Source organism: Tasmannia lanceolata, unplaced genomic scaffold, assembly GCF_043159265.1.
Source record: "Tasmannia lanceolata isolate RefF3 unplaced genomic scaffold, GAP_Taslan_0.1 ptg000012l, whole genome shotgun sequence".
Lineage (NCBI taxonomy): Eukaryota > Viridiplantae > Streptophyta > Magnoliopsida > Canellales > Winteraceae > Tasmannia > Tasmannia lanceolata.
In genome coordinates this window covers 36,413,765-36,427,699 of record NW_027518689.1, presented here as the reverse complement: position 1 = coordinate 36,427,699, position 13,935 = coordinate 36,413,765, and the positions used below count along the sequence as shown (strand labels likewise).

Sequence of the window (13,935 nt, the reverse complement as noted above, 5' to 3'; positions counted from 1 at the left end):
AGGGCCTAAAGTACTGATTTTTCACAAACCTTATGATCTTTGATGATTTGCCAGAGGAAAAGAAGATCGTGGACACTATGATGAAAGTGTTGTCGTACCACATGAATAGCCGGTGGTCGGTCGCAATCCCTATGGTATATGTGACATATGTTTGGTGTTATTTGAAGCAGTCGTCTAGTGGGGCCATCCATTGGGTGTAGCCCTCAAACTATGAGAGTTGGTAGTCCATCTAAATCAAAATGGTACATGCTAATGGGGGACCAATTTGGGTGGGTCACAAGAGAAATATTGCACCAATTTACCGATTCCAATTAGGAGTGCAACTTGGGTCGGGTTAACCCGAGCCCCAACGGTACAACCAGATTTCAGGTCATGTTGGGTTGGTGTTTCCTTGGGTTTGGTTGGGTTAGGGTTGGGAAAAGCCAACTCGATTCAATTTCGAATGGTCTAAGAACTTGGGCAACTTGACCCGAGCCCCACCGCTTCCTCCCTAATTTTATCGGGATTTTCAAAATCTTAAGTCCATGGTTTTTTTTTTTTTTTTTGCCTAGAAACAAATCGACTTGATTTAGAAAATTGGGTTAGATGGGTTGGCTTAGGGTTGCGGGTTTTAAAGGCCGGTTGGTTAGGATTTAACGGGTTGAGGCACTGTGGTTGAGTCGGGTTAGGGTTTGAGGTAATGCCACCTATGGTTGGGCTAGAGTTGGACTCAACCCGACCCAAACCCCCCAACCTAAGTTGCACCCATAGCTAGCAAAATGCCATTTTAAACGGTGTTTTTCTGGAAAAAAAATGCATTTTATTAGTGTGTGGTTCACTACTCCATTTAAAACTTTTAGGGTACGTTTAGCAACCATGACTTCTTTTTTTCATGATAAATTGGTTTCTACAAGTGTAGATGAGGCTGACGTGGCTAAACATCAGAAAAATAAAAACAGGAAACTAGTGTCTCCGGTGATGAGGAGTGGGGAAAAAAAATTAAGAAACAAAAAACTCTATGCAAAATCGGGAAGACTTTTTCCTGATTTTTATCTACTTTTCAAGCTCATGTCAATCCTGCCCTCTCAAATCTCTCTCCTTCTCCCACTGCCTACCCCTCTCTCACCACTTGGATTTTTTATTTTTATTTTTTGAAATAGTGAGATTTCATTAAATATAGCAGCCACGACCAAGGCGGTCATGGAAACAAGAATGAATAAACAAAAATAACCACAAATACAAGACTCCTCAGGGGGGAAGAAAATCAAATACCTCTAACAATCCAATAGGCACTCCTTCACGGGCATGGCGATCCACCTCTCCATTCGCAGACGCCCTCACGTGATTAAATCGGACCACGTGGTCCTCAACTTGGTCCAAAATCTCATCAACGAGCTTTGAAAATCTCCACGGGTGGGGTGATCAGCCTTCCAACCATCTAGAGACGTTGAGAGAGTCGCCCTCCACTATGAGATTTTCCTTCTATCTGAGATCATTTTGATCCCTTGGTGAATCGCTCTCACTTCCGCTTCATTGGAGTGCTTATAGTTTTTTTTTAAAAAAACATGACACACCAATTTATCATGAAAAAAACTCCTAGCAGTCAAACATGGCCTTAGAGTGAAAAAAACTCCATAATTTTGTGGAAAAATTTTTAAACACATTTTAGACATATTAGATTTGTGTTTTTTTGGCCGACTTTCCAACTTTATCCTCAGTATATTTTGTAAATGACAAAATTTTAAGGGAAATGATATCCCCCACACACACACACTAACACACACTAAACGGATAAAAGTTCACTGCTTGAGGATAAATTCACCCCGTAGGCCACCTTTGGTTGCAAATTAACATAATTATTTTGGGAAATGATACCCCCCCCCCCCCCCCCCCCCGCCCCCCCGTTTAACAGTTTCTATGAGAAAAGTTCACTGTTTGATGATAAATTCACCTCCTTTAACGTTTTTCCTTGCCTTTAAAACTTAACGGATAACGTTTGGAGTGGGGTCCGTCAGAGGAGGGAAAAATATCATTTCCCAGAGTATTTTTAATTTAGATGGATACTATCATAAATTGAAGGTTCCTCTAAGTAAAAAAAAATTGATTAGGGTTGGTCCAAGTAATCTTTTTTGTTTGTGACAAAAGTAAGAAATTTTAGAAATATTTTTGCTTTCCAAACTTTTTCAGAAAATTCCTTCAATCCAAACAGGGCCATAAAGTACTGATTTTTCACAAACCTTAGATCTTTGCTGATTTGCCAGAGGAAAAGAAGATCGTGGACACTATGATGAAAGTGTTGTCGTACACATGAATAGCCAGTGGGTCGGACGCAATCCCTACGGTATATGTGACACATGTTTGGTGTTATTTGAAGCAGTCGTCTAGTGGAGCCATCCATTGGGTGTAGCCCTCACAGTTGGTAGTCCATCTAAATCAAAATGGTACATGCTAAATTGCTAATGGGGGACCAATTTGGGTGGGTCACAAGAGAAATATTGCACCAATTTACCGATTCCAATTAGGAGTGCAACTTGGGTCGGCTTAACCCGAACCCCAACAGTACAACCAGATTTCAGGTCATGTTGGGTTGGTGTTTCCTTGGGTTTGGTTGGGTTAGGGTTGGGAAAAGCCAACTCGATTCAATTTCAAATTGGGTTAGGTCTAAGGACTTGGGCAACTTGACCCGAGCCCCACCACTTCCTCCCTACTTTTATCGGGATTTTCAAAATCTTAGGTCATGGTTTCTTTTCTTTTTTTTTTGCCTAGAAACCAATCGGACCTGATTTAGAAAATGATTTAGAAAATTGGGTTAGATGGGTTGGCTTAGGGTTGCGGGATTAAAAGGCCGGTTGGTTAGGATTTGACGGGTTGAGGCACCTATGGTTGAGTCGGGTTAGGGTTTGAGGTAATGCCGGGCTAGATTTGGACTCAACCCGACCCAAACCCCCCAACCTAAGTTGCACCCATAGCTAGCAAAATGCCATTTTAAACGGTGTTTTTCCGGGAAAAAAATGCATTTTATTAGTGTGTCGTTTACTACTCCATTTAATACATTTAGCAACCATGACTTCTTTTTTTTTCATGATAAATTGGTTTCTACAAGTGTAGATGAGGGTGACGTGGCTAAACATCAGAAAAATAAAAACAGGACACAAGGGTCTCTGGTGATGAGGAGTGGCAAAAAAATTAAGAAACAAAAACTCTACGCAAAATCGGAAAGACTTTTTCTTGATTTTTATCAACTTTTCAAGCTCATGTCAATCCTGCCCTCTCAAATCTCTCTCCTTCTCCCACTGCCGTACCCCTCTCTCACCACTTGGACTTATTTATTTATTTTTGAAATGATGAGATTTCATTAAATATAGCAGCCATTGTTGACTTTTTATGTGAAAAAAGTCTTTTTGTAATTCAAACTTACAATGGGGGTGTTTTTAGTCATTATATGTATGCTTTTGAGCTTCTCATTCAAATTACTTGGGCTTCCCTCCAAAAAGACTAAAGTCATGAGAAAACTTTAGTCCTAGATGGGAAGTGTGAGAGGATGAGAGTGGCCATATATATACTTTCACTCTCTTAGCCTTGTGAATGAGCAAGAGGTCATGGGGATCCTACGCGCACGGATCGCCCACTTGGGTCCGATGGGCTTTTGATCTTACCACACACGCGGCGCGGCGCGGCCGGCCGCGCGCGTGGACCTAAGGCTTTTCTTTTTCTATTATTTATTTTTCCTTTTAACGGTCAAGAATTTATTTATTTTGTTTTAACTATTTTTTACCGTTTGAGATTCCTTAATCGTGGTTTAGTGACCGTTTGGAAAACGTCTCCCACGCACTAAAAGAGTGCGACGTTTCACCCTAACGCTCGATTACCTTTCTATAAAATCGATTTTAGAGAAAAGAGAGATATCCTTGACGGATTCTTCTTCTGCTCTTTCTCTTCTCTGGTTTTCTCTCTGGTTTTCTGCTCAAGGCTTTTGGCAAATATAAGCGATTTCTTAGGCATCCGGGCTGCGTGAGTGCACACCCCTAGAGCGAGAGTTGTTGTATTCTGGAGGCATACGCTGAGAGGCTTATCTGCACCGTTGATTCGTCATAGTGGGGGCGAGATTTGCCTTAAGGACAGCGAAGATTCTTCGTGCCTCAACTCGATAAGTGATCTAACGATTTCTTTTTTTTCTTTACAGATTATTATTGCAGAAAATAGTATTATTAATCTCTGTCTTCAAGTTGTGAGGTTAATTTGCACATCAATTTTCTAACAGGCACGACCAAAGCGGTCATGGAAACAAGAATGAATAAACAAAAATAACCACAAATACAAGACTGCTCAGGGGGAAGAAAATCAAATACCTCTAACAATCCACTAGCCACTCCTTCACGGGCATGGCGATCCGCCTTTCCATTCGCAGATGCCCTCACGTGATTAAATCGAACCACATGGTCCTCAACTTGGTCCAAAATCTCATCAACGAGCTCTGAAAATCTCCACGGGTGGGGTGATTGGCCTTCCAACCATCTAGTAACGTTGAGAGAGTCGCCCTCCACTATGAGATTTTCCTTCTATTTGAGATCATTTTGATCCCTTGGTGAATCGCTCTCACTTCCGCTTCATTGGAGTGCTTAGAATTAAAAAAAAAAAAACATTATAAGTAGTACTAATTTTGTCCATCAGAGGGGCGAAAATATCAGTCCCCAATTTTAAACTTATTTTTTTTGTGTTTCCGTTTTTTTTTGAAGCAAATACAGTATTAAACTCGAATTTTTTCCGAAACACGTTTTGCTAACTATGGTTGAACCCCTAATTCTCATTAATGTTCCTCTGATCAATGTACATTTGGCTGTTGTCGGTGTTTTAGCTAGCTATTTGTCTTGAAGCCCTTTGTTTGGATGATTGTGGGATCAATCGGATTTTTAGGCCATGGCTTCTCCAATTTGGGTCCAACCCAGATGAATGAGTGGTTCCGATCACCGTACATACTAGGCCAAGGTATAACAAATGAGGAGCAGTACTAATTTTGCTTAATTCGAGGACTACCAAACTGGGGTCACCACATACGGTAGAAACATTTAGAAAGGAGGAACAAACACATATGCACATTGGATGTCCGTGAAGCAATAAAGCCCAAAGAAAAAAGTAAGAAAGCCATGAACTTTTGCATTGATACCCTTGCACGAAGGTCTGCTACACTTGTTGTTCATTCTGTAAATTAGCAACATGTTTCTTAGAAGCAATATATTGTATAATTGTTTGATGTGATGTGGATCCCAAATAAAGTGAGATACATAGAGAGAAGCGGACCCCTAAATTGCGTCATTGTGGTTGGCAAAACTAAGAGAGAGAGAAAGGGTCTAAATCACGCCCTCTAAATGAAAAACCAAAAGATCCCAAAAAGGTTACAGTCACATGTGGGATGGTCCCCAAATACAAGATGGCAAGACCAAAAAGCCAAGAGATATGTGACCCACAGCCGTAAACAAAGAAAGGGAAACCCTACCAAGTCACTCTCTCTTTAGTGTGAGTACATGAACGTGTATGTATTTTGTAAGTGGTCCTGCCAAGCCATCCCATTTGACATCACCACTCTCATCTCCATATATTAATAAAGGAAAATGATATATTAGCCCCATTTTCTTCCCAGGGCCACCCCCCTCCAGTGTATTTAAGAATTAGTTAGGACTAGTTTTTTACACTAAAGGGGTGGCCCTGGGAAGAAAAGGGGGCTAATGGGAAGCTGTGGCATCTCTATCGCATTATTTTATTCATTCTTGTGTTTCCTTGGCGGTGGTAGCTTGGAAATAGCCGGGTGAGAGCATTTGGTCCACCACCACCGAGTTATCCCATCTGTTGCCTAACTTTGAGACACTTCTCTCTCATCTCTCTCTCTCTGGCTACTGTAAAAGAGGTGGCTGGGTGGGGCCGACTTAGTTGGGAACTGCGGGGTAAAAATCTAACCTTAGTTACAAACAAGTTAACTAGAGTTAGTAAGGGAAGCAGCAAATGCGATTTGTTTTACTTTTTGTAACTGGGTAAATGGGAGGATCGAGGTAAAAGAGGTGGCTGGGTGGGGCCGACTCAGTTGTGGTCCAGGGATGAGAGGAATATGAAATTTATGGAGAGGGACGTCAGTGGGGCCCACAAAGGGGGTGCGTTTTTCGAGGCGAATGGGGTGTGATAGTGTGTTTCCTTGGTAGGGCGCGGCGGAATTAGTAATAGGTTTTTGGCCTTTGTAGAGAGAGAGAGGTGGAGTACAAGTCACGGTTCCATGAACGAGGCCTGATAGCGACACCCCTCTCTTCACAGCTGGCTCTAATAAATGCGCACACGATGTCCAAAATTGTTAAAGACACCCCTCCTCATTTATCATCTTTACTTAATTACACTTGATTTTTTTACTGCCGACTTCTTAATAAAGAATTAATTTGTCATTAAGACATGTAATCCAAGATTTTAAGACCGTTATTAAGTCTCTAACATCAACTTCTTAATGAGTCTGACCTCGAACTACGTGCTTGTAGTACTTTTTTATTTTTCTTTCTTTCTTTCTTCATGTATGCTTTGCTTTAACGGGGTTGTGGACAATTAGTTAGTTCATCACGTCAAGGGTTAACCCCAGAGCCATTGTCTGGTCTGATCTGGTGCGACCCCCGAGGCTGAATGGATAACGGCGTGTACTTTGTGCCAACGGAAAGCGACCCAGTTCCTGACGGAGACCGTCAGTCAAACGGCTCTAGAGGATGGTACCTACTTTAATATAAATGATTTTTTTTTCTGTTGAAATTGGAGAGGAGGGTTTGTCATTGTGAGATATTTATGCGTGTTTTATTTATACGTGATCATTTTTCGAAAATCTTTTTCTGAGTAGCAAAAGAAAACGATGGGTGTGGCAATAATGAGGGTGGTGGGGTGGCATTACTAATTTGTCCGCAATGGTGCGAATGTTGGAGGCATGGGAAGCAACAACAAAGAGAGGACCGATTTATATTCAGCAGAGATGCTTGTTGCAGGCTTTCTTTCAGTAGCGGTTTGATTCTTGAAACCCAAAAGAAAACAAGTTGAAAAAAAGAAGAAAAAGAAGGTCAAAGTGTTTTAACATAGATGATGACGAGTGAATCAGAGAAGAAGAAGAACAACAGAGAAGGAGAGATTGATGGTTTAGGTTTAGGTTTGGTTCCTCAAAAGATGGCACGTACTGATATTCTCCCGTTTAGGATGGTGCCTCATCCTTTTTCTCCTGGTTATGAAAATATCACAGGCCCCACTTTTTATAATGGCAGCGAGATCAGATCAAACGATTTATACTTCTACGATGTTGCTGCAAAGACTCAGCAGCCTTTTTCCAACACTAGTTCTGCCTTCAAATCCCCAGGTAGTTACAGAGAAAGAGTCAATACTCTGTCAATAATCCCCCTAACAAAACTTTCTTGGTTTCTCTTTTCTCTATAAATTTCTGTCTTTCTTTTCTTTTCTTCGTACTTAATAAAAAAATATGTTTTTTTTTTTTTAATGCAGGTGTAGGGATGGTGAGATTTCCTTTTACATCTGCTCAGTATCAGGAACTAGAAAGGCAGGCTTGGATTTATAAGTGTATGATGGCATCAGTTCCTGTTCCACCTGACCTTCTTATACCCATTAACAGTTCTTCTGCCTCTCATTCTAATTGTAATTACTTTCTTCTGTTATTGTTATGTTTTTTTTTACTACCCTTTTTGTTTTCTGATTATTTGATGGTTTTCCTTTCTGGGTTTTTGCTCTTTTTTGTTTAGTGGGCCGTTCTGGTTTCAATCTACGGTTTTCAAACTCTGTGGATCCTGAGCCAGGGAGGTGTAGAAGAACTGATGGGAAAAAATGGCGGTGCTCTAGAGATGTGGCGCCTGATCAGAAGTACTGTGAGCGCCACATGCATAGAGGACGCCCTCGTTCAAGAAAGCCTGTGGAAGTACAAACACAAAATACCACCACTCGCCCTATTTCAACCCCTGTTGTTTCTGATATCAACACTACCTCTTCCCATGTTGGAGCTAAACCCTATCATCATCAGCCTTCTGTGATTTTTCCTAAACCTGTTGACAAGATTCCTTACCAAACCATGGATTCCAGGTGGGGAAATTAGTCTTTTTTCGCATTTTGGAGTGATTATTATATGGGTTTTTTTGTTATGTTTTCTTTTCTTTGTTCAGGTATTTGGATTGGATGAAAGGGGGAACAGAGCACATGGGTTCGAGCCAGCAGTGGCAACTGATGAATTCGAAACTGGGTTTGAAGACTAATGTGGGTGCACCTGTTCTACAGCACTATGAAGAACACCTCAACTTGAATTTCTCTGATTTTGGAAGTGGGGGATCAAATACTCAACAAAACAACCAATCCTGCCTTTTTCTAAACACTGATCTCTCATCCTTAGAAGACCCAGGTTCCAATCATAGAGAACAACCCAGACGATTCATCGATGCCTGGTCTAACGACAACAACAACAAATCCTCTAATTCTTCAGGAGGGGAGCTCCCTGTTTCTTCTCTCACTTTATCAATGCCTAGTGGAGAAGACATGAATCAAATCCAGATGGGTCTTGGCATTACTGATTCAGAACACTATAATGTGGGTTTAAAACCCCAACCTTTGAGTTGGATGAACCCTGTTCCTTGGCTAACAGGGGGTCCTTTAGGAGAAGTGTTGCAATCTAGCACAGGGGCTGGGTCTAATTCAGCCTCTCCTCATGGTGGTTGCAGCAGTAATAAGAGTTCTTGTGGTGGTCTTAATCTGATGAGTGATGGTTGGGTCGAGGGTCCGAGCCCTAGAGAGAGCCCTCCTAGACCAGTTTCATCCCCTACTGGGGTACTTCAGAAAACCCTAGCATCATTTTCTGATAGTAGCAGTGGCAATAGCCCCACTTTCGCTGCTGCTAAATCCGAGATTGCTCTCCAGTGGCTTAATAACCAGAGCAAATTACCATCTGAAAATATGAACTGAAAGAAGCTTGTTTGATGACATTTCTCTCTTTTTCTTTTTGGGTCTTCTGTTGTTCTTGTAGTTCCTTGTTTTTTCCCTTCTAAATTAGATTTATTTTACGTAATCAAATGAAAATTGAAGGTTTGTTTCTGCTGTGGCACATCTCTAACATGTATGTCAGAATATGGATTTAACATTTTAACTAGAAGGGATCCTCAGTAGTGTTCTATTTTTGAGGAAGCTTGTTCCTGATTCTACTGAATTTGTTGTAAGACAGGTCCCCGTGTCTGGGGGATTTGCACAGCAGAAGGTCGGGGTTTTGTCTGAAAAATCTGCTGTGACTTGGGAGGTAGGGAAGGAACGTGTGATTTTTGTGGTCTTGTACCTTAAATTTCATGTCAATGGGTTTTTTTTTCCGGCGGAGATTATTTTATATATACCTTATTATTCCATCTCACTGTACAATGATAGAGCTTCTTTGAAGCTTTTCTTGCTCTTTTACCGAAGCATTCCTGGCTTGACTTCCCAGTTCCCACCGTGCCTTTAATTGATCCATGCCTTTAATTGATTTGATAAGTCATAAAAGTGCTCATGATGCTAACCAGATTAATTTTTTCTCGTTAGTGCATTAACTTGCTACATTCTTGATTTTAGACATGAGAGAGAGAGAGAGAGAGGGGTTTTAACTTGGTGACTGTAACTCTCCGTCCAGTATGTCTGTCTACAGGCAATCCTCTGAGCTAAACCCAGGTGTTTTTTACTCCGCTATCTTGCTTCTAATTATGAGCAAACACGATGTCTTATATTTGAAGGGTCTGCTTTGTTGTCCAATGTATTGCCGTTTTGTTTGCTCCTGGAGCCCAATGTTCTGAACATTGTTCCTCTTGGGTCATATGCCCAACACTAGCTAGGAATATCTTTTTGCCCCATTTGTAACCCAAAATGTTGTGGTCTTGCTACAGTCGATTGTCTTCCGATGGGATGCTTATAACACAAAAGTAATTTGAAAAAATATTCACATCTAGTGTTTGTTCTTAGGAACTTTATTTGTTCATATCTAGTGTTTGTTCACTTGGAAAATATATGTTATCTTGGTAAAGGAGGCATACTACTCAGTTTCACTTCCTGAAAGTAGTTTCTTACGTTTGGGATCAGGTTTTAAGTTGGTATGACGTTAGTATGGTATTCCCAAGGAGACCCAATAGGTGCATAGTTGGAGAATAACAGCTATAGGTTCTTTAGGTATATCATTCTCAACTCAACTAAGTGCATTGGATCTGACTGATTAGATTGATGAGTGGGCCGAAGATTAACAACAAAAGATGGATCCTTCTAAGGCCATGAGGTGGTCCCAAAGGCTCTAGAATTGACGGATCAACGTGAGACCATGAAACGTGATGCAACATGAATGGGTGACAGGGCATGTGAGTAGCAAACTCGCCTTGCTAAACTTATGAAACCGTCAAGATTAGAACCCTTCTAATATGCTGGCTTGAGTTAGATATAGAAACCTTTTCCTAATTCTAAGGTCCTAGCATTTAACAACTTTCAATTTTTCCGTAGTTGTTCTAAGTTAAGCAACTTTCTTATTTTGTTTTTAGGTCTCTTGCATAAGAATTTCCTATTCTTCCGGAGTTATTTTTAATTTAGTTACTTCTTTTAATATTACTTGTATTTGGAAAGAGAACTTAGCTCTATAAACATGGTCAAATGAAATGAGAAGAGCAGGTTGCTTTTATTTTTTGGGACAATTAAAACACTGAATGAAAAGTTTGTGTTGTAGATAAAGGTATTCTTACACTTATTTCTTAGAGTTTCCCACTAAATGTGGGTTAACTTTCAAGCTCCACGCTTATCCTTTGAAACTTTTGAACGGAAAGTCTTCTCTGTTGTCATTCATACATTGTTCCTACGTCAAAAGATTTTACTCTAAATCGGCTACTTTGGAACATTAGGATCATAGTGGTCTGTTTCACTCACAATTGGCTACTCCGGAACATTATCATAGTGGTTTCTTGGTACCTTCAACACCAATCTTTCTCAGGTGATTCAACGGATGTCATTAATTGAAATTGGGATACATTCTTGAAAGGTAATGCCCCAAATAATAAAGTAGTGGTAAGATGGAAATCCCCTACTAGAAATGTCTTCAGTCCCAATCTTCTTGATGGTTGCTCTCTTGGTAACCCAAACATGGTTGGTACTGGAGCTATTCATAGGAATTGTTTGGGTGACATTATCTACTCCTTAGTCAAATGGGCTGGAAAGGGCGTCCCCATTGTTTAGCATACCTTTTATCTCTTTATAAGCCATAGTCTTATCATTTGTCTCTTAAGTCATGGAAAGAAAAAAATTCTTTCTCTCTCTCTCTCTCTCTCTCACACACACACACACACACACAACAGAAATGGCAATGGCACCATGATTATTGAAAAAGTGTTAGATCTCTCAAAAATTCTAACATCAACCATTTGCATTGCTATGGCTTCATGATTTGAAAAAGATTCTCAAACTCTCCAAATGTGGATTGTATTTTTCACCACAGTAAAGAAATAAGAAAGAAATATACTCCTTAATTTTGATGCTCGAAATTAGAAATATTTTGAACCTTGTCTCATTACTTAGATTATCCTAATCTAAACTTAAAATTTCTGTACTTGTTCATAACTTTTAAGAAATATTCGACCACAGTCATCTTACCTTGTGAAATGTGGAGAAGCTCATTTTCAAGTTTAGAAGCCCCTCTTCATGTTCTTTCAATTGAAGAGTTTCTCAAGCATCTCCCAGACTCAAATTTCTTTGGATTAATCCTCTTTAATTTACACATTCATATTATACATAAGTATAAGGGATTTAATAGTTGAAAGAAATTTCATATTTATAAGGTTTTAAATAACCCTGGGAGTTACCCCTAATGTCCCTATAGACATGTAGATGCCCTTAATTTTTTTTGTTTGCTATGTTAGTCAGTTGCCCTTAAAATAAAGTTATTTTCAAGACAAAAAAGGGTGTAGAAATGCTGAGATTGGGGATGGAAATATCATTCTCAAGTAATATCTTGTGTGATTTGCCCTATTTGAAAGAGGACACTAGTTATGATGTGATATGTCTATTATTTATTGGGTGCTAGATTTTACAACAACTTGTTTGGCCATGAAGATAATTTACACTAGCTAAGGAAAAAATATCTAGTGGAGAGAAGTCTTGTCACCTCTCTTGCATACATAGATAATGTATATGAAACAGGACATTCCTCTCTCTCTCTCTCAAATTTACTTTAAACGAAAGTCAAGGACATGGAGAATTGAAGGTGGACAATATGAAGCCATGAATTTCATATCTCTTGCGTGATCTTTTCGTACGAGTGAGTAGTGAATGTCATTGGGCTGTTGTCTCCTGCCTCACGAGCATTGAGTTGTGCCTACTATTCGACCTTTCTCCACCTTATTAGCCTACTCATTTCTCAACCACGTGGGGCCCTCTTCTTGTTGAAAATGTGATTTCCATAACTATTACAAGTGAAACATATGTCGGCCCTTCCCCCTCTGTACAAGGCCCACTGGTGTGGGGACTTTGTCATTTTATTACCCTTTTCAAATCACCCTCTCTTTCTCTCTAACATGATCATAGATGAGTATATATAGATCACTAGATTGTGGTTGTTGAATGCTATTATAATTAGAAGATGGAACCAATAATGGATTTCTTCTCATTACTTCACTTTAGTGTGAGCAATGGGACTTCAAACTTTTAACAAGCCTAAGGGGCCGTTTGGATACAAGGATTTTATAATCCAGATTTTTAGTTTGAAAACAATGTAGAAGAGGGTTCATGATCAAGCATTTGTATGTTGTCATGATAGAGTTTCTTGGATTTTAAGTGAGAAATTCAGGTTTAAAAAATCTCTCTTGCATCTTGAGATTTCTAAAACCTGTAAATATGGGAGGATCTGCTACTCTCTTGTTGATGGAAAGAAGGGCGAAAAGTAAAAAACAAGTAAAAAACGACGGCTGGTCCGCTTCGTCTCTTGTCTCTTAGCTACAATTTTGAAGAAATCCTAGATTCTAAAATCAGCGTATCCAAACGGCCCCTTAGGGGGCCGGGTTGTTTGGATATGCGGATTTTGGAATCCTTTGAAAACATTGTAAAAGAGGGTCATGATCTGGCTGCTGGTATGCTGTCATGACATCGTTTCTTGGATTTTAAGTAAGAAAACCAGGTTTTAAAAATCTCTCACGTATCCTGCGATTTCTAAAACCTGAAAACAGGGGATGATTGCCATCTCTCTTGCTGTTGGAAAGAAGGACTAGAAATCAAAAAAATGACGGCTGCTCTCTTTCTTCCTTTGTCTCCCAACTACAATTTTGTGGAAATCCAAGATTCTAAAAATCCGTGTATCCATACGGCCCCTAACAGTTTTGGTTTTTGAAAACAACAAAAATAAAAAAGTTAAGAAATAATAATGTGAATATTTGAATATAATATAATTATAAGCTTAAATGAGTAAATGAGTTTTCATAGGTTGATGATATTATGACGTGACAATAACAATTATTGGAGGCTGCTGATATTTACACTACCATGTTTTAATAATCACACAAACTTAGCTTGTAGTTTCTTTTTTAATTGGCTTCTGAGAGCTTTTTGGGAACTATAATAGCCTTTGACAACTGTTTAAATATTAAAAGACGAGACGAGTTAATGCAATTATCAAAACATGGTAGTGCCAATTTTATTAGCCTTATTGAAATAATTAATTAATAAAAAAATAAGAGTTAAATGTGGTAAATAGAGGATGTCAGTTAAACGACATGGAAACAAAGGAAGTAATATTTGAAAGATCACAATTAAATATCGGGGGATGACACCCCCCCCCCCCCCCCCCCCCCCCTGCAGCTTGTTATTATAAACATTAACTCTGCAGCTTGTTATTATAAACATTAACTTAATGATAGAGGATGTCAGTTAAACAACATGGAAACAATGTAAGAAAGTTTACTTTTTTTAATG

General features: G+C 39.5%; 1 protein-coding gene across 1 annotated transcript; it reads left to right on the top strand.

The window, feature by feature from the left end:
* Nucleotides 1–6,827: 6,827 nt before the first annotated feature.
* LOC143887280 (growth-regulating factor 7-like) lies at nucleotides 6,828–9,075 on the top strand. Its single transcript, XM_077391390.1, has 4 exons — nucleotides 6,828–7,345; nucleotides 7,489–7,638; nucleotides 7,743–8,076; nucleotides 8,157–9,075. The coding sequence occupies exons 1-4, from the start codon at nucleotides 7,075–7,077 to the stop codon at nucleotides 8,944–8,946; spliced, it is 1,545 nt and encodes a 514-aa protein (XP_077247505.1). The 5' UTR covers nucleotides 6,828–7,074; the 3' UTR covers nucleotides 8,947–9,075.
* Nucleotides 9,076–13,935: the final 4,860 nt, after the last annotated feature.

Bases quoted from the DNA above. Each gene is read 5' to 3' on its own strand.
- LOC143887280 (XM_077391390.1), top strand. From the start codon at position 7,075: ATGATGACGAGTGAATCAGAGAAGAAGAAGAACAACAGAGAAGGAGAG. The intron at 7,639-7,742 runs GTAATTACTTTC...TTTTTTGTTTAG, and splicing joins TTCTGCCTCTCATTCTAATT to TGGGCCGTTCTGGTTTCAAT. The intron at 8,077-8,156 runs GTGGGGAAATTA...TTCTTTGTTCAG, and splicing joins TACCAAACCATGGATTCCAG to GTATTTGGATTGGATGAAAG.